General features: G+C 44.0%; 2 protein-coding genes across 2 annotated transcripts in view; both read right to left on the bottom strand.

The window, feature by feature from the left end:
• LOC310767367 (uncharacterized protein) overlaps positions 1-20,391 on the bottom strand; it is a 48,838-nt gene that overhangs the window by 7,585 nt on the left and 20,862 nt on the right. The gene's annotated exons all lie outside the window — the stretch shown is intronic.
• LOC310767518 (protocadherin beta-16-like) lies at positions 13,718-16,113 on the bottom strand (the record flags this gene model as incomplete). The annotated part of the gene is made up of 1 exon (XM_083624559.1): positions 13,718-16,113. Exon 1 carries the CDS (start codon positions 15,851-15,853, stop codon positions 13,718-13,720), a length of 2,136 nt encoding a protein of 711 aa, XP_083480685.1. The 5' UTR covers positions 15,854-16,113.

The following is a 20,391-nucleotide window of genomic DNA, read 5'->3' as shown; positions in this document are numbered from 1 at the left end:
TGTGTTTGAAATACATATAACTGCAATCTTTGTCAGTTAACTGGTCCCCACCCCTTACTATTAATATCTATACGAAGTTCCTTATAGAGAAAGATATGGATGCAGATCTTGGGGTTTGCAGTTAATGTGAGCCTGTTTGTGAAGGTGAATAAATAACATTGACCCCATATTAGCTGGAAGGTATGGAATGCGTATACAAATTCATTATATGAACATGGAATTTTGCACACAGCTCAGGCCATCACTCAACTAAAGCCAGATAATGTAAACTAACCTCTGGATACATTTCACACATTAATGAGACAATATCTGAAAAATACAAACAATTGCCAATAATGGAGGCTGGTATGTTAAGGCAAATGGGGTACTGCCCCATCCACCTCTCTGTCTTGATTCTTACATACTACCAGTTCTGGAGGTGGCACTGCTCCTCACATTCTCCCCACTTAGTTTCAGTGTTGCCCTTGCAGACCTCAGAATGGAGTTTGAATGGAGTTCTGGCTCCACCTACTGTTGGTCTCCCTTCCTTCTGCCCTACCAGTCCCAATAGATATGGTGGTGTTAGCTGTATATATGGGTGGCACCGTGCAAGGAGGGTAGAGGTCGCAAGCAGGAAATTTAAGTTAGTCATGCTTTACCTGGCGCTCTGTTAATCCCGCATGGTGTCAGAATGGAGACTTTCTATGTTCCCTGCAGTGTTCTGACAGCCTCACAAAACAGAAAGGTAGTCACAGGTTAACACTCAGGGAATACTAGGAGGCCCAGCTACTGCAGCCACAGTGTTTATCTCTCAAAATAACAGGCAAAAGAGAGGCCTGGAAACTGAGAGTACCTGCAGGAAGGCTCTGCTGGTGCAGCTACTGACAGAGTATCACTCCAGAAAATGAGGAAAGAAAACTGAGGCAGAGGAGAGACCTGGAACTAAGAGAGTCTACAATGACCCATAAAGTGAGTTCAAGCCATCTATGACCCCTTTGAACAGGGCTACTCCATCCCTGGTTGATTTCCACATTGCACGAATAATTTTATTTCCAGCACTCTGAAGGCTGGCCACTTTAGATAAGCAGATTCCAAAGGTTCTTCCAGACATCTGGACACAGGAACAACAAGTAAACACTCTTTGTTGCACTATGGAGCCAGCAGTAGGGAATATAATCCTCTCAAGGAGACTCACAAATGTCCAGATGAAACAGTTTTAAACAGACAAAGAAGAGCTAGAGAAGCACTTTCTACCTCATTGCAAAGTAATTTTTGAGCCAGTTTAATTCCACTCTCGCAAGCAGGATGGTCGAAGAAAGAAAACTTGGGAGTCAGCAGGAGGTTGCAGACCTAGACACTACAAACTAACTCATGTGATGTTAACCTGGCAAATACCGCAGGTAACCCAAAGACTGCCCTTAGTGTGGCAAGTCACCCTACAGCAAGAAGACAATCAGACAGAAAAGGGAGCGTTATGCTGCAGTGTTCTGTTCTAAACACATCATAGCACTGGTTCTCCAAAAAGACCACCTGGGAGCCATTGGTAATGGTCAGAATGAGCCTCCATGGATTACCACCATTGTCTTGGGAGAGCTTTCAATTGAATTTAAAATTGTCATGGTGCAGGTGTCAAAGTGACCCCAACTTCATTGTACAGGAAGCTAAAGGCTTCTACTTCGACTTTATTTTGCTCTCAGAAGCGTTTGGGTCCTTCTGCAGAGTAAAGCATTCTGGGGGAGGTTACCCAGGAAAATGCCTGTACCACATCTACTTTTCAGAAACAGCTAAACATCCTTTAAAAATGTTGGAATCCTAGAAGCCAAGACCCCAGTTTTGGGCAAGCACTCTTTGGTGAGAGAAACCTCAGCAGAGATTTAACATCACACAACAAGCAGCAGAGAAAAACATGGAAATTTAAGGTAAACCTTAAAAGGTGCCCTTCAAGTAAGTCCCCAAATGCCCAGTTTTCAAAGTTCTTTTCACTGTATCCCATTTCCCTAGCAGATCAACCACATGTTTTGCAAGTCATAACATGGTTTACTAGCAAAACTCTTCAGAGGTCAGATTCATGTGTTTTTCCATACAGCAGCCAGAAAAGATGCACAATCAGTTAAAACATTGCTTAGCTATAAAAGGTAAAAGTTTCTAAATATTGATAGACACGAACACTAGTTTGAGCCTCTGTTCTGGTATGAAACAGAAAAGGCTGGTTAAAACCATGAGGGTAGAATGACCTCCTTACAGCAAAGGCTTATTGACCCATTTCCTCTCAAGGTGAGCAGTGATGACGTAGGCAAAGCCTGGAAGGACAACTTACTCCATGGTTTAACCCCTTCATGTGCTATCTAGATTCAAACATCCTAGACGTATATGTGACTGGAACACTACCATCAAAAAACTACTTAAAAATTAAGAGAGAATGACTAACCACTAGAGCTGTATGTTGGCTGTGCATGAAGCACAAATTCCGAGGTGTTCATGGGTGATTTGGGTGAGATTTTCACACCCTTGATTGTGTCATTAACAAGGTGCCTGGAGTTGGAGCAGAACTGCTTAAAGTCCTGAGTCTCAGACTGCTACTTTGTTTTTTGTTTTTGTTTTAAAGAAGAAGTCAGTAACTTAGTCATCTATAAAGCAAAATGTTGAGGGAATGTTCTAGGGTTTATTAGGCAGATATGGAGGTGCTGCAATTGCTAAGGTCACTTTGTTACGTTGCTATGCAATCAGAAGGAAGGAATCGGGAGGCATTATCTGAATCTTTGCTTTCTTTCAACAGGAACAGCCTGCAGTGAGAGGTACAGCAATGGGAATAAAGCAAATTATGGCTAGCACCTTTAGTATACAGTATGTCTATCTTACAAATATTGATTAAGGCAAGCCTTTTCTTTTATGGAAATACAATTATGGATAAAGATTCACCCTTCGACATTCTGTCTGTCAGGCAACTTATTACCTGTGTGATGTACTTTTGAACCTTTTACTTAAGAACAGCAGCTTGTGACATTATGAATGCTGAAAACATGTTGAGACTGAATTGAGACTTGAACTGGACAAATTCATTTTGTAAAGGGACAAACTGGAACTAGAACTAATCCCTTTTTGGACAGGATAAAGTAGAACTTTCCAAGCACTGCTAGCAACATGCAGAAGCTTAAATCAATTACAGAAACATAGCATTAATTCATAAATTAATCTGGTTAAAAAGTAGGTGTAATCTAGAAACTTCCTTTATATCTTAATACCTAAATTTAATATTTTCCTTTTCATATCAGGTTATTGAATGTGGTCAGCTTCTTCATTAAACAGATATAAATTGGATATATTCTTTGATATCAAGTATGCAGTGAGGTTAACCAATTAAATGTTAGATATTGACAGTTTGGAAGAACTGAAACACTTTTTAAAAAATTCTGAATTCCTGGCACAGTTCTAGGATTGAGAGAGGTGTTACTGCACTTTCCTGGTAAACAAGGCAAGAGTTTTTAAAGTTTAAGAGAAGCTTGTAAGCATTCAGAAAAGGTGGGATCATAAGACTGATGTTCAGGAGATAAATGGAGAAATCATTGGGTTCTAGGTCACTTGGTCCTACGTATTTGGATTTTAGTCCAACCCACTTCGGCCTTGGAGAGTTGGCCAGAGAAGAATGTGGTCCTTGACTGGAAGGTCCCCAACCCCCTGTTCTACAGAGAAGTAAAAACAGTAATGCCCTGGGGAAAAAAATAACAGAAGATCAAAGAGAGGTTCAAGGGAACTAAAATAGCTCCAAGTGAAGAGAGTAGGTGGGTTAAAAAAGAAAGGCAAGAACAAATATTATTACATGGTTATAAAAGATGAATTTTAAAATTTACAAACTGCAACATAAAGACTGAACCAAATTAGGATGATGTGAAGAAACAGATAAGAAAAGTCACTTATGATGTAATATGCTTTCTTCAACTATAATTACTAATTGCTCACCTGTTTCCTTGATTCTTCTTTCCCCACCTGGTCAGGAATATCTTGGGAAGCAGACAGAGTGGTCTGGTTCACATTGAGGTTTGGCTCCCCCACAGAAAAAACAGGAATGAGGGGCCTGAGGAACCTGAACTCGCTGCTCAAGGACCCACCGGTTAAGCACACATCGTAGTGGTAACTCCTGGAAAGAGACCCGCTCTGAGAATCGCCACAGTTCTCTGGGATGTCGGGTCTGGCAGGTGGGAAGTGAGGAGGGGCAGCGATAAAACTTTCTCTGGGATCCCTCCTGCAGATCTTGATGGCAGCAAAGGAAACAATGCAAACGAGGAACACAAAGGAGACTGCAGCCAGGCAGATCACCAAGTACAAGGTCAAGGTCCCATCTTCTTCGTGTTCCTCTTTACTGACCTCCACAGCCTTCATATAAGGATCCGAAAAGCCACCCACGGGAAGGACATGCAACATGGCAGTGCTGCTCTGGGGAGGGAGCCCGTTGTCCCTGACCACTATCAGGAGTCTCTGCTTGCTGGTGTCTCGCTCGGTCAGGGCTCTCCTGGTTCTCACTTCCCCATTCTGGGCTCCTATGCTGAAAAGACCAGGGTCTGTGGCCTTCAGCAGCTCATAGGAAAGCCACGAGTTCTGGCCAGAATCTCCATCCACAGCCACCACCTTGGTGACCAGGTAGCCGGCCTCCACCGACTTCGGGACCAGCTCATTGCAGGGGGATGTGCTGTTCTGAAGAGGGTAGAGGAAGAAGGGAGCATTGTCGTTTTCGTCTATGATTACGACTTGGACAGTAACTTCTGAGCTGAGGGGAGGAGACCCTCCATCTGTAGCCCTCACCGTCACTTTGAAATCTTTGATCTGCTCGTAATCCAGAGATCGGAGGGCATACAGATTTCCACTTTCAGAGTTGACTGAGATGTAAGAGGCCACAAGGGCATCAGTGACCTTCCCAGGCAAAAGGGAGTAGGTGACCTTGGCATTCTTCTCAGTGTCCAGATCAGCAGCACGGACTGAGCCAATGAGCAGTCCTGGAATATTGTTTTCCCGTATCTGCATTTCACATGAAGACTTTTCAAATACTGGAGGGTTGTCATTGATATCTGAGATCTGAACATTAATAAATCTTGTTGAAATAAGCCTGGGGGAGCCCTGGTCAACGGCTGTGATGGTGACATTATACTCTGAGACTTTCTCTCTGTCCAGGTAGCTTTGGACCAGAAGTTGGTAATAGTTATTCATAGTGGGTTTTAAGACAAAGGGAAGGTTTACCTCCACCGAGCACACAGTTCTGCCATTGTCTCCGGAGTCTCGGTCTGTGACACTGAAGAGAGCCACAAGTGTCTCCAGGGGAGAATCCTCTGCCAAAGGACTAGTGATGGATATGACGGACACTTCAGGGACATTGTCATTCACATCCTCAATCTCTAGCAGGACCTTGCAATGCCCCCAAAGACCCCCTCCATCTGTTGCTCTGATGCTTATGCTGTAGCTGGTTTCTTTTTCATAATCAATTTGTCCCAAAACAGTTATTTCCCCAGTGAGATCATTTAAGTGGAAGCAACGGTGTATTTTATCAGGTACCCGATCAAATGAGTACGTTATTCGTGCATTTGAACCAAAATCTGTATCTCTGGCTTCTACTTTGAAGACCAGGGTGTCCCTAGGGCTGTTTTCCTTTAACCTTACTTTATATTCAGAATGAGTAAACTGAGGGAAATTATCATTGATGTCCAAAACCTTGATATTTATTTGAACTGTGCCTGTTCTCTGTGGCTCCCCTCCATCTGCAGCTGTGAGAGTCAGTCCAAACTCCGCTGCTTCTTCCCTATCTAGAGGTTTCACCAAAATAAGGTCCAAATATTTTTTTCCACTTTCATCACTTTTTACTTGGAGCCAGAAATGCTCATTGGAACTGAGAGTGTAGTTTTGGACGTTATTTTTATCCAAATCTGTATCTTCTGCAGATTCCAAAGGGAATTGGGTGTTGACAGGGATATTCTCTGGAATATCTATCTTGAATTCCTTTTTTGAGAATTTGGGCGTATTGTCATTTACATCTTCTACCTTTATTTCTATACTGTAGATCTTTAAGGGGTTTTGGAGCACAATTTCAGAGAGCAGCAAGCAAGGATCAGTCTCACCACACAAAGCTTCCCTGTCTACTTTATCATTTATCAGCAGATTCCCAGTGTGGGTATCAAGGTGAAAATATTGCTGTGTGCTTTTGGACACTAGCTGGGCTCTGCGAGCAGAGAGCTCCCCTGTTCCCAGTTTCAAATCCTTCAGCACATTAGCCACCAGAAATCCACTTTTCTTTTCTTCAGGCACAGAATAACGTATTGAGATACACATCACTCTAGACACAGAGAATAAGATGAAGAGATACAGACCTTGTCTGTTCCTGATGCAGTCTTCCATGGTTTCTCTCACTTCTTGATAAGATATATAGGTTCCGCCCAAAAGACCAATCTTTAGGTTTTCTCCAGTGGCTCCCTGTGCTGTTGTGTAAATTGTTTCTTTCCCCCCTGTCGTGGTCAATGCTTGCTCCCTTGAATTTTGTATTTCCTTTCTAGAAAAGGAGTCTGCACCTCTCTAGTTCAGTTTTGTCTGTTCATAGCTTCCCCTCAGTGCTGCTACAAAGCAATATTGTGAATAAAAAATAATGTGCTTGCCAATATTGCCACCTTGTGGTTCATCTAAGAAAAATGTATTAATAATAATTATAATAGCCTATAAAGTCCATTTAACAGCAGCCCAGTGAAAATTGAGTTTAGATTTATGCTCATTTAACGGTTAGCTCGTGTGTACATGCGATCATAATTTTCTTAATCATGCCAATAAATAGGAAAAAGAATAATTTGATAAGTACATTACATTTCAAACCTTACTTACATTTCCGCGTATCCTGTTCTTTCAGTGAGCATAAGTCATCAACCAAGTATCATTGACTGAATATAATTATTTTTATTCATTCAGAATATAATTATATTATACTAATTATCCTCACCTGACATCTCAGACGCGTTTCTTCTTCATTACAAGGCACTTCTTGGGACCCACTAGAACTCCTTGGATTCAGCTGAGTGTTAGGAGGCTCCACAGAGAAAACAGGAAACAGGGGCCTGAGAAACCTGAACTCGCTGTTCAGAGACCCACCAGCTAAGCACACCTCATAGTTGTAAGCCTGGGATAGAGATCCAGCACCAGAATCTGCAGAGTTCTCCTGGGAATCAGGTCCCACCGGGAAATTGGCTCCAGAGTTGTAGGTTCCTATGAACTTTTCACGTTTCTGCAACTTGATTACAACAAACGCCACTACAGAAATAAGAAAGATGCTTGAGATGGCAGCCAAGCAGATGATCAGATACATCGTCAGGCTGGGGTCTTCCTCCTCCACTGTTTCCTCCTTTGGGAGAGCCACACTTTTCAGATAAGGGTCAGAGAAGCCGTCCACTAGAAGGATTCTGAGCATGGCAGAGGTGGACTGGGGAGGATGGCCGTTGTCTCGGACCACCACAATCAGATTCTGCTTGAAGCTGTCTCGGTTGCTGACCGGCCTGAGGGTGGTCACTTCTCCATTCTGGGCCCCCACCGTGAACAGACCCGGTTCTGTGGCCTTCAGCAGCTGGTAGGAAAGCCAAGAGTTCTGCGCAGAATCCCTGTCCACAGCCACCACCTTGGTGACCAGGTAGCCAGTCTCTGCCCCTCGGGGAACCAGGTCATTTGAGGGGGAAGTGCCATTCTGGAGAGGGTAGAGGATGAAGGGGGCATTGTCATTTTCATCCACGACCTGAACACGGATGGGAACTTCTGAGCTCAGTGGAGGGGAACCTGAATCCACAGCCCTCACTCTCACATGGAAATCTTGTACTTCCTCATAATCCAGAGACCGGATGGCATACAGGTTCCCCGTTTCAGAGTTGATGGAGATGTAAGAGGATGTGGGGCCATCATTGACCTTCCCAGGCAAAAGCGAGTAGGTCACTTTGGCATTCTGCGCTGTGTCCACATCAACAGCATGGACCGAATTGATCAGAAGACCAGGAATATTGTTTTCTCTTAACTGCATTTGATAGAATGGCTTTTCAAACACTGGAGGGTTGTCATTGACATCTGACACTTCAACATGAAGTATTCTTGTGGAAGTGAGTCTGGGAGTGCCTCTGTCTGTGGCTGTGATGGTGATGTTATATTCAGAGGCTTGTTCTCTGTCCAGTGGTTGTTGGGTCACCAGCTGGTAATAGTTGTTCTCTGTGGGTTTGAGCACAAATGGCAGGTTGACTTCAGTGGTGCAGGCAGTTCTGCCACTGTCCCCAGAGTCCACATCTGTGACACTGAAGAGGGCGACCACTGTGTCTGGGGGAGAGTCCTCAGGTAAGGGACTGGTGATGGAAGTGATGGTAATCTCTGGAGCATTGTCGTTCTCATCCTCAATCTCTACAATGACTTTGCAGTAAGCAGAAAGTCCCCCTCCATCTGTAGCTCTGATGTTCATCTCATAATTTGTGTTTTCTTCATAATCAATTGTTGCTGCAGTAGTAAGTTCCCCGGAGTGTTTGTTTAACTTGAACATTCTCAACACATTTTCTGAGACTTGCCTGAATGAATAAGTGATATGTGCGTAGGAACCAAGATCCCTGTCAGTGGCTTCAACTTTGGTGACCAGTGTACCTGGTGGAATGTTTTCCAGTAGTTGCACATTATATACAGATTTATTAAAGTGAGGGGCATTGTCATTGGTGTCCAGAACTTGAACAATAATTTGTGTACTTCCGCTTCTTCTTGGGATCCCTCCATCAACAGCTGATAGCATTAATGTAATCTGTGGCTTCTCCTCACGGTCCAAAGACTTTTCTAATACCAGTTCTGCATATTTGCCACCATCAGTGTGACTTTCCACATCCAGCCTAAAATGTTCATTTGGACTAAGAGTATAGTTCTGAACAGTATTTTCTCCTTTGTCTGAATCTTCAGCTTTTTCCAAAAGGAATCGGGTATTTGTGGGTGTCTGCTCAGGTATTTCCAAGACAAATTGTTTTTCAGAGAATATTGGGGAATTATCATTCACGTCCTCTATTTGAATCTCAATTCTGTGCAGCTGCCATGGCTTTTCCAGCACCATTTCACAAAGCAGAACACAAGGGTCATTCTGACCACACAGGGACTCTCGGTCTATTTTATCTTTTATTATTACATCCCCAGATTGGGAATCCAGCTCAAAATACTGCTTGGCAGTCTTAGAAAGCAGCTGCGCTCTCCGAGCAGACAGCTCCTTTACTTCCATTTTCAAATCTTTCAGCAGATTAGCCACCAGAGACCCACTTTTCTTTTCCTCAGGCACTGAATAGCGGAAGGACTCACACACCACACCACAGGTACAGAGACAGATAAAGAAGAGACAAACTTGCCTGCTATAATGGAGGATTTTCATTTTCTTTCCCAGCTTTGTTCTCAAGGCAGATTGGAATCCAAGGTGCCTCTTTGTAAAGCAGTTGCCAGAATTGCCCTTTCCTCTGTTATAAGGTCCCTCTGTTGTCCTTGTTTCATGAAGTAGATGCAGCAGTGCTTGCCTCCTACAGATTCTGCAGATTTTGTTGCAAACAAGAGCTGCTATCCTTTTTTCAGATTCCTTTCTTCTAATGGTCACAGCTTCCTGACACGGCGCAGCAGCTCTGATTTCTACTGCCTGTGCAATTGCACCACCTTGTGTTAGAAGTTAAATGCAGCAGCTGTAAGAGCACTCAGACATTGTTGATAAGCACAGAACGGTTCTTCTCAAACTCTTTCCGCCCCCTGCACCAAGACTGATCACTGCCAAATAGCTGAGTGTCTTGGTGGACCACCTAATGATTTTTTAGACTGTTGTAGCAACTGTAATGAGCTGTTGCTAGATTGTATTTGTATAGTGTTGTATTTTTATTGCTTTTTTATTTCCTACATTGTATTTTATTATATTACCATCTGAATGCCATAGACTACAATACAAAATACTGTAATTAAAGGTAAAATTCAACATAAGAAGTAAAATAAGCAATAAAAGTACAATGGGAAGCTAATGTGCTAAACCCCCCATTCATAGGCGCTGGTCTCCACGGATGACCTGAATAAAGCTTGCAGACCACTGGTGCTCTACAGGCAACAGATTGGAAACCCCTAGCATAGAATATTCTTCGATATTTAATGCCAGTTACATTTACATTTTATAAACAGTAAATAATTATACTCATACATACACACAAACACATTTCTTCACCATAAAACTCAGTGAGATGTTTAGAATATGAAGGGAACAACATTGGCATGACTATATCCTCATAGCAAAAAGGTGTGCAGGGAGGCCAAGGAAAAAGAAATGAAAGATGAACACTGATCTTTAAGGTCCCTCTTCATCTGATAATGTTTAGGATGCCCAGGGAAAACCACGAAGATGTCCAGCCCTCATCTAGACCTATCATCAGAAAGTTCACAGTTCCATTCACAGAGATTCAAGAATTGAAATTCCATTAGTAAAATGTCTCCAGCATCCCTTTGTGGAAGTGACCCTGGCAAGGCTCTCTCATTACTTCATTTAAGATGGCCTTTAACCTTCTCACCCAAGCCATGCTGCTTTGCTATGAATCTCTGATTGAGTTCTAGAAGTGCCTGTTGCTGATGATGCAATGAGAAGGAGAAACAGAGCAGCTGGAGCTCTCACTTGGTCCCCGCTAGTAAGCCCACCACCACTGGGGCCAGGTAGGACACACACACACACACACACACACACACACACACACACCAATTGGCTCTGGAGAAAAGACTTTTTATTTCCCACCACACCTAGTCTGCATTGCAATGGTGGAAGGCCTTGATGAATGGGACTGGTGTTAATTACATTTGGCTATCTAACTAAAAAGGACACGGGTGGCGCCGTGGGTTAAACCACAGAGCCTAGGGCTTACCGATCAGAAGGTCGGCAGTTCGAATCCCCGCAATGGGGTGAGCTCCCGTTGCTCGGTCCCTGCTCCTGCCAACCTAGCAGTTCGAAAGCACGTCAAAGTCCAAGTAGATAAATAGGTACCGCTGTCGGGAAGGTAAACGGTGTTTCCATGTGCTGCTCTGGTTCGCCAGAAGAGGCTTAGTCATGCTGGCCACATGACCCGGAAGCTGTACACCGGCTCCCTCGGCCAATAAAGCGAGATGAGCACCGCAACCCCAGAGTCGTCCGCGACTGGACCTAATGGTCAGGGGCCTCTTTACCTTTATCTAACTAAAAAGGGAGTGGCTTGCTAATAATGATGGGAGAAGAAGTAAAGAGATGTAACTTGGTGAACACCCTGATTCACCATTTGGGTTATTTAGATGAGTAAAGGGGGCTTCTTCTGACAAGCCTTTCAGGGGTCCTGGGCTTGAAAAGTCAGAATCCTCTGCTCAGTTACACAAAACTAGTTGAGCTCAGAGAAGGTGTGACTCTGATCTGGTCTGCCTTGGCAAGTCTTTGGATCTGTGGGCAGTGAGGAGCAGGATGGAGTCTTCCTGACTAGTGTCTCCACAATCTCACCCAAGTGGTTTTTTAAAAAAATACCTGCCCTGGGCAACTACTATGAAAAAGAATGTATCTCACTGCAGTCTTACAAAATAATACAGCTCCAGCCCTTCAACCCCAAAATCTTGAGTCCTCATTCCTTATTCTTGGGCTGATGTACTTTATAACTCTGCAATACTCACTTCCCATAAATATGTATATGCACTTTCGGTTGCGTTGCAGACTTCGGAGCTGAATAAAGCATCTAACATTTTGTAATGCTGCCCCTAATATCTGCAGTTCCCAGCGCCTATACCTAACCCTATGACAGCAGACTTCTTCCCCCGAAAAGGCCCTAAGCCCCTGGCTGCCCCAGTTCCTGCCTGCCTCAGTCTCAACTCCCTCTCCACATCCTGCATAATCTGTCAGCCTTGATCACCATTCTCCCAAACTGAAATAAAAGCATACAAAGAAAGTGTCAGGAAGTAAAGTGAGTGGCAGCACCTGAGTGCCCACAGCCCCCATATTGCTGTCAGCTTTAGTACTGCCCCACACCTGCTGAAGGAGAGTATTGGAGCTGAAAGACAAATGCTAAGCATTGGTACACACAGGCTAAGGTGTAAGAAGCACAAAATTTGAGACGCTACATCATCTTTACATGGCTTTGGGAACATGGGTGAACTTACAAGTTGCAACTGTGACCTGCAGCTGTTTACAAATAACATGCTATGCACTGAATGGTGTGAGGGGTTGGATTTTGAGTGAAGAAATATACTGTTAGCTAGAGCAAGAAAGACCAACTGTGAGACAGATTAATTAATTAAATATGTTTCAACAAAGTTCCGGAAAAGTTGTCAAACAGAGATCAATATCAGGAAGTATATTTTTCCTGTATGATTCCTGCATTTACTCTATTAGAATTCATATATTTTCAGGGTTTGTTTAAACATGAAAGCTATTCAGCCAACAACCTGTTCCATATGTTTAAAATATTCCACATTTACACATTAAGCTCTTGCTCTCAAATGTGATGAAGATCACTGAACGTGTTGGATACAACACACTGTTGTCTTGCTTTCTGTTATACCTCTTCTGCATATACCATATCAGATTTGGGGGATAAAGCATACGATTAGTAATAGAGACAAGCAATTTAAACACACACAAACAAATCACCCTGTTTAATTATTTGAATCAGTACTTGCAATCTTAACTCAAAACCTCAGCTAAAACTCTGAACACATCCTAACCATACATTTAAAGCACAAGGCTTCCTTCCAAATAATAATAGGAACTGCAGTTTATCTCTCATAAAGCTTTAGATGTGCTATAAATATATGGTGCTGATGTGGCCTCCATTTCAGCCTGCACTTTTAAGGAATCTGGGTGAGTATAAACAGAAAAGGAAGATATGTGCTATTGGGAGAAGAGAAGAGAAGAGAAACCTGGATCAAGAGTAGACAGAGGCAGTGGGAGATGGGAGCCAGAGAGGTGATGTGAGAAGGATAAAGGAAGGTGGCCTCATGTAAAACACCTCCATAATGTAAAGCATTCAGGGAAGGGATATCTGGTGGGCAGGGAAGCAATAGCTTGTGGTGGAGTCAAGTCACCCCATTCTCTCTACATTACTTTAAAATGTTGCAGGATCTGAAGGTGTTGCCAGCGGGGATTTGGGACTTACTCAATATTTGACCGGCTTCCATACATTTATACTTTTATGCTTATGGTTCCTATCCTCCACCATCGCCCTCGCAGGTTGTTACATTTTTATTCCTTTTTCGCTCCCGAAAGGTCATAATACAAAATCCTACCATTGGTTTATCTACGCCAGTAATGTCTGATTAGAAGTCGCTCTCCAAGTTTTCAATGCCTTGATGGACTAAGACTGAGATACAATAGATTTCAGAGACCACCCAGTGAGTGGTCTCAAAAGGGACTCAACAGGGATTTGAAACAAGGTCTCTGAGTGCAACCCCCCTAATAAGGGCACAAGGATGCCTGAAAGGAAAGAGCAGGATCCTGAAACAGGTGCAATGGGACAGTTAAGACCTGCATCAGTGGAATAACTACAGGCAGAGAACCGTCACTGATCCACAATGGATGTGTGAGAGTAACTGCAATCAAAGCCCCACTCAGCCCTAACCAGCTCTCACATATAGTCGTCTCACTTTACCAAATAGTACAGCCAGGTTGTTGAGGTGTTTCACAGAATATCATTGCAGAAATCATATTTGAATCTTTCCCTCTCTACCCTATTCAGCAAAAGGTTATTTAAAATTATCTCACCTGTTCCATTGGCTTCCTGCTCTCCAAAGCATCAGGAATATCTTGGGAAGCAGACGGAGGGGCCTGGTTCACATTGAGGTTTGGGTCCCCCACAGAAAAAACAGGAATGAGGGGCCTGAGGAACCTGAACTCGCTGCTCAAGGACCCACCGGTTAAGCACACATCGTAGTGGTAACTCCTGGAAAGAGACCCGCTCTGAGAATCACCGCAGTTCTCTGGGATGTCGGGTCTGGCAGGTGGGAAGTGAGGAGGGGCAGCGATAAAACTTTCCCTGGGATCCCTCCTGCAGATCTTGATGGCAGCAAAGGAAACAATGCAAACGAGGAACACAAAGGAGACTGCAGCCAGGCAGATCACCAAGTACAAGGTCAAGGTCCCATCTTCTTCGTGTTCCTCTTTACTGACCTCCACAGCCTTCATATAAGGATCCGAAAAGCCACCCACAGGAAGAACATGCAACATGGCAGTGCTGCTCTGGGGAGGGAGCCCGTTGTCCCTGACCACTATCAGGAGTCTCTGCTTGCTGGTGTCTCGCTCGGTCAGGGCTCTCCTGGTTCTCACTTCCCCATTCTGGGCTCCTATGCTGAAAAGACCAGGGTCTGTGGCCTTCAGCAGCTCATAGGAAAGCCACGAGTTCTGGCCAGAATCTCCATCCACAGCCACCACCTTGGTGACCAGGTAGCCGGCCTCCACCGACTTGGGCACCAGCTCATTGCAGGGGGATGTGCTGTTCTGAAGAGGGTAGAGGAAGAAGGGAGGGTTGTCGTTTTCGTCTATGATAATGACTCGAACAGTAACTTCTGAGCTGAGGGGAGGAGACCCTCCATCTGTAGCCCTCACCGTCACTTTGAAATCTTTGATCTGCTCGTAATCCAGAGATCGGAGGGCATACAGATTTCCACTTTCAGAGTTGACTGAGATGTAAGAGGCCACAAGGCCATCAGTGACCTTCCCAGGCAAAAGGGAGTAGGTGACCTTGGCATTCTTCTCAGTGTCCAGATCAGAAGCATGGACTGAGCCAATGAGCAGTCCTGGAATATTGTTTTCCCGTATCTGCATTTCACATGAAGACTTTTCAAATAGTGGAGGGTTGTCATTGATATCTGAGATCTGAACATTAATAATTCTTGTTGAAGTGAGCCTAGAGGAGCCCCGGTCAATGGCTGTGATGGTGACATTATAATCTGAGATCTTCTCTCTGTCCAAGGGACTTTGGACTACAAGCTGGTAATAGTTATCCATTGTGCGTTTTAAGGCAAAGGGAAGGTTTGTCTCCACAGAGCACACGGTTCTGCCATTGTCTCCGGAGTCTCGGTCAGTGACACTGAAGAGAGCCACAAGTGTCTCCAGGGGAGAATCCTCTGCCAAAGGACTAGTGATGGATATGATGGACACTTCAGGGACATTGTCATTCACATCTTCAATCTCTACCAGGACCTTGCAGTGACCTGAGAGACCCCCTCCATCTGTTGCTCTGATGTTCATGACATAGCTGGTTTCTTTTTCATAATCAAGCTGACCAGAAAGGGTGATTTCTCCATTTTTTTCATTTAAATGAAAGAAACTGTATATTTTTTCTGGTGCTTGGTGGAATGAGTAGGTGATCTGTGCATTTGAACCAAAATCCAAATCTGTAGCTTCCACTTTGAAGACCAGAGTGCCCTGTGGGCTGTTTTCTTTTAACCTAGCTTTATATTCAGGCTGGGTAAACAGAGGAAAGTTGTCATTATTGTCAAGAACATCAATATTTATTTGAACTGTGCCTGTTCTCTGTGGCACCCCTCCATCTGCAGCCATGAGGGTCAATCCAAAGTGTGAGCTATTCTCCCTGTCCAGTGGCTTCTGCAGAACAAGATGCACATATTTCCTTCCATCCTTGTTGCTTTCCACATATAGTCGGAAATGCTCATTGGGACTGAGTGTGTAGTTTTGGATACTGTTTTCTCCTAAGTCCTCATCTTGGGCAGATTCCAAGAGGAACTGTGTGTTTGTAGGTACAATCTCTGGAATTTCCAGATTAAATTTATCTTTAGAGAATTTGGGAGTATTGTCATTCACATCTTCTATCTTCATTTCAATACGGTAGATATTTAAGGGGTTTTGAAGCACAATTTCAGACAGCAGCATGCAAGGATCAGTCTGGCCACATAAAGCTTCTCTGTCTATTTTATCATGTATCAGCAAATTCCCAGAGTGAGTATCAAGGTGGAAATATTGCTTTGTGCTTTTGGACACCAGCTGGGCTCTGCGAACAGAGAGCTCTCCTTTTCCCAGTTTCAGATCCTCCAGCACATTAGCCACCAAAAAACCCTTTTTCTTTTCTTCAGGTACAGAATAGCGAAATGAAATGCAGACTGTTTTCAACACAAAGAGAAAAAGCAAAAGATACAGACCTTTCATCTTTCTGAAGCTATCGTTCATGGTTTCCCCCTCTTCCAGAGTGTTAAAGCACTGACCAAAGCTTCTTTCATCCTCTGATCATCTTTGCAGCTTGATGAATAATCTTTGTGCTGCAATTTTTATTGTTTTTCATTCTCCTGAGCCTCATATCTTCACACCAGCATCTACCTCCCGTATCATTGCTATACTGCCTCTTCAAGGTTTCAATAAACGCAACAATACAATATTCTCAGTGTCCATGAAAATGTTGGCCAATTCTGCCACCTTGTGGTTATATAAAAATAAAACCAATATTGCACTTATACAAGAGATACACTGGTGTGGAAATCTCCATTTTATTCCTAATAATCTGTTATGTGGTTTCATCGTCAGCAGCTAATATATACATAAGATCATTAAGAATTTCCAAAATCAATGGATGAATAAAAAAAAAATAGAGAGAACAACATTCCCCCCATTTACAATTCATTGTGCTCATGCTTAAATGCCTCTGTAATAACTAGACTACAGTACAGACAGGGAAATAATCATAAACATACCTTGCAATGTTAAAAATGAAGAAAAGTATATTCTCACCTGGAGGATATGTTGACTTTCACCTGCATGACTGGGGACTCCTTCAGAATCATTGGAACTCCTTGCATTCACCTGAGTGTTAGGAGACTCCACAGAGAAAACAGGAAACAGGGGCCTGAGAAACCTGAACTCGCTGTTCAGAGACCCACCAGCTAAGCACACCTCATAGTTGTAAGCCTGGGATAGAGATCCAGCACCAGGATCCGCACAGTTCTCCTGGGAATCAGGTCCCACCGGGAAATTGGCTCCAGAGTTGTAGGTTCCTATGAACTTTTCACGTTTCTGCAACTTGATTATAATAAACGCCACTACAGAAATGAGAAAGATGCTTGAGATGGCAGCCAAGCAGATGATCAAATACATAGTCAGGCTGGGGTCTTCCTCCTCCACGGTTTCCTCCTTTGGGTGAGCCACACTTTTCAGATAAGGGTCAGAGAAGCCGTCCACTAGAAGGATTCTGAGCGTGGCAGAGGTGGACTGGAGAGGATGGCCGTTGTCTCGGACCACCACAATCAGATTCTGCTTGAAGCTGTCTCGGTTGCTGACCGGCCTCAGGGTGGTCACTTCTCCATTCTGGGCCCCCACCGTGAACAGACCCGGTTCTGTGGCCTTCAGCAGCTGGTAGGAAAGCCAAGAGTTCTGGCCAGAATCCCTGTCCACAGCCACCACCTTGGTGACCAGGTAGCCAGTCTCTGCCCCTCGGGGAACCAGGTCATTTGAGGGGGAAGTGCCATTCTGGAGAGGGTAGAGGATGAAGGGGGCATTGTCATTTTCATCCACGACCTGAACGCGGATGGGAACTTCTGAGCTCAGTGGAGGGGAACCTGAATCCACAGCCCTCACCGTCACCTGGAAATCTTTTACTTCCTCATAATCCAGAGACCGGATGGCATACAGGTTCCCCGTTTCAGAGTTGATGGAGATGTAAGAGGATGTGGGGCCATCATTGACCTTCCCAGGCAAAAGCGAGTAGGTCACTTTGGCATTCTGCGCTGTGTCCACATCAACAGCATGGACGAAACCGATCAGAAGACCTGGAATATTGTTTTCTCTTAACTGCATTTCATAGAATGGCTTTTCAAACACTGGAGGGTTGTCATTGACATCTGAAATTTGAACATGAAGTATTCTTGTGGAAGTGAGTCTGGGAGAGCCTCTGTCCATGGCTGTAATGGTGATGTTATATTCAGAGGCTTGTTCTCTGTCCAGTGGTTGTTGGGTCACCAGCTGGTAATAGTTGTTCTCGGTGGGTTTGAGCACAAATGGCAGGTTGACTTCAGTGGTGCAGGCAGTTCTGCCACTGTCCCCAGAGTCCACATCTGTGACACTGAAGAGGGCCACCACTGTGTCTGGGGGAGAATCCTCAGGTAAGGGACTGGTGATGGAAGTGATTGATATCTCCGGGGCATTGTCATTCTCATCTTCAATGTCTACAATTACTTTGCAGTAAGCCGAAAGCCCTCCTCCATCTGTGGCTTTGATGTGCATCTCATAACTGGTGATTTCTTCATAGTCAGTCATCCCTACAGCAGTGAGTTCCCCAGTGTGTTTGTTTAACTTGAATGATCTCAACACATTTTCTGGAACTTCACTGAAGGAATAAGTGATGTGAGCATTGGAACCAAAATCCCTGTCAGTGGCTTCCACTTTTGCGACCAATGTATCCAATGGGCTGTTTTCCATTAGTTTCACATTGTACTCAGATTGTGGAAACTGAGGTACATTATCATTAACATCCAGAATATCGATGAGAAGCTCTGCTGTTCCAGTTCTTTTTGGGATCCCCCCATCGATAGCTGACAGAGTAAGATGAATCTGTGGATTCACCTCACGGTCTAGCGGTTTCTCTAACACCAGTTCTGCATATTTGCTACCATCACTGTGACTTTTCACATTCAGCCTAAAATGTTCATTAGGACTAAGGGTGTAGTTCTGAACAGCATTTATTCCTTTGTCTGGATCTTCTCCTCTTTCCAAAGGAAATCTGATATCCACAGGAGTCTGCTCAGGTATTTCAAGCAGGAATTGATTTTTAGAGAATTTGGGGGAATTATCATTCACGTCCTCTATTTGAACTTCAATTCTGTGTAGCTGCAATGGATTTTCCAGCACTATTTCAGAGAGTAGAACACAAGGTTCATTCTGACCACACAGGGACTCCCGATCTATTTTATCTTTTACTGTCACATCCCCAGAATGAGGATCCAGCTGGAAATACTGCTTGGAGCTCTTAGAAACCAGCCGGGCTCTCCGAGCAGACAGCTCCTTTGCATCCACTCTCAAATCTTTTAGCACATTTGCCACCAGAAATCCACTTTTCTTTTCCTCTGCCACTGAATAGCGGATAGACTCACACATTGCTATGCATGCACAGAGATACAGGGAAAAAGACCAAACTTGCCTGATCTTGAGATGCATTTCCATTCTCCCAGCCTCTCCTCCTGAAACGCAAGGCATTGTCCTCTTGTCTATTCCAAGGCGTGTCTCTTCTTAACTGTCTTTATCTTCTGAATGTGACACAGTGTCCTGCTTATTCCTACTGAAATTTCTGAAGACTGGCTTGCAATAGGGATCAGCTGTTTTTCCTGCGCTGATTCCTTTGTCTAATGGCTACAGCTCTCGAGGAGAGCAACTGCTGCTCCCCAATTTCCTTCTTTTATCTTGTGCAATACCACCACCTTGTGTTTGAACTATGTTATGGTGTTACAAAAACCAAAAGATTTTCCAGAATAAGAGCTGGTAAACATGAGCATCCATGTGGAGATGCAAGAGAACAGCCACCCCAATGGAACATAAACCCCCATATTCCCAGCTTCCTTTCTTTTTAGAACTTATAGAACCTGAGTTAGGAAACAAAATGTACAGACCCCATGTTTTCCCATTTTTGTGAGATGTTACCTATTTCCTCCTTTAAGTGTTTTCCTTACCCCTGCCCACCTGAAAAATCCTGTGCACAAGCAACTGTCAAAAATCACAATATTTCAGAATGCATATTCCCTTCACCTGTGTTATATATTAGGGGCTGTGCTCCTTCCTCATTCTGCATGCCAATGCCTTTACATTTGCCCAACATTAACGCCCAAGAGCTTCCCCTTCTCAATGCAACTATTAAGCTTGCCTTTCACCTTCCAACTCCATTTCTGGGGTCACTCCTCTTCTGCAGTCCCAATTTGTAGCCAACTTTGTAATCCACTTTTTACCTTCTCCCCATATCCATGCCTCCCCCCTACTATTGTGCAACACCCCCTTCACACAAACCACTCCCTTAGTAACTTGCTACATCTTCCTCCAGCTACTGTGCATCTTTTTCACCTTCTCTCCAATTATGAAGCCACCAACGCAGGGGACAAGACAGAATCTAACAGCAAAAAGCTAACACAACAGAGCTTTCCCAACTCCCTTCTCACTGTAGTCAAACCCTGGTTTAAACCACCACTTCACCCACCTTCAGGGTCTCACCTGCTCAGGCTACTCAAACCTCTGCCATTGTTTAAAATCACCACTCTCCCCCTCTCAGTTTTTCCCCATTCCTGCTTTATTCTAATGTCTGCTGTTGCATAAAACCACGATTTTTCAGCATCCCTCCATCCATGCTTTACTCAAACCGTTCTGCTGATTAAAACTGCCCCTGCTCCTCTTTCAGTTTTTCTCCCTTCTTGTTCCTGTGTCCTTGGCCATTGCTCTTGTGC

The sequence above is a fragment of the Podarcis filfolensis genome, assembly GCF_964270895.1.
Source record: "Podarcis filfolensis genome assembly, chromosome: 7".
NCBI lineage: Eukaryota > Metazoa > Chordata > Lepidosauria > Squamata > Lacertidae > Podarcis > Podarcis filfolensis.
Note: the sequence above shows the minus strand (reverse complement) of the source record. Positions and strands in the feature narration are given on the sequence as shown.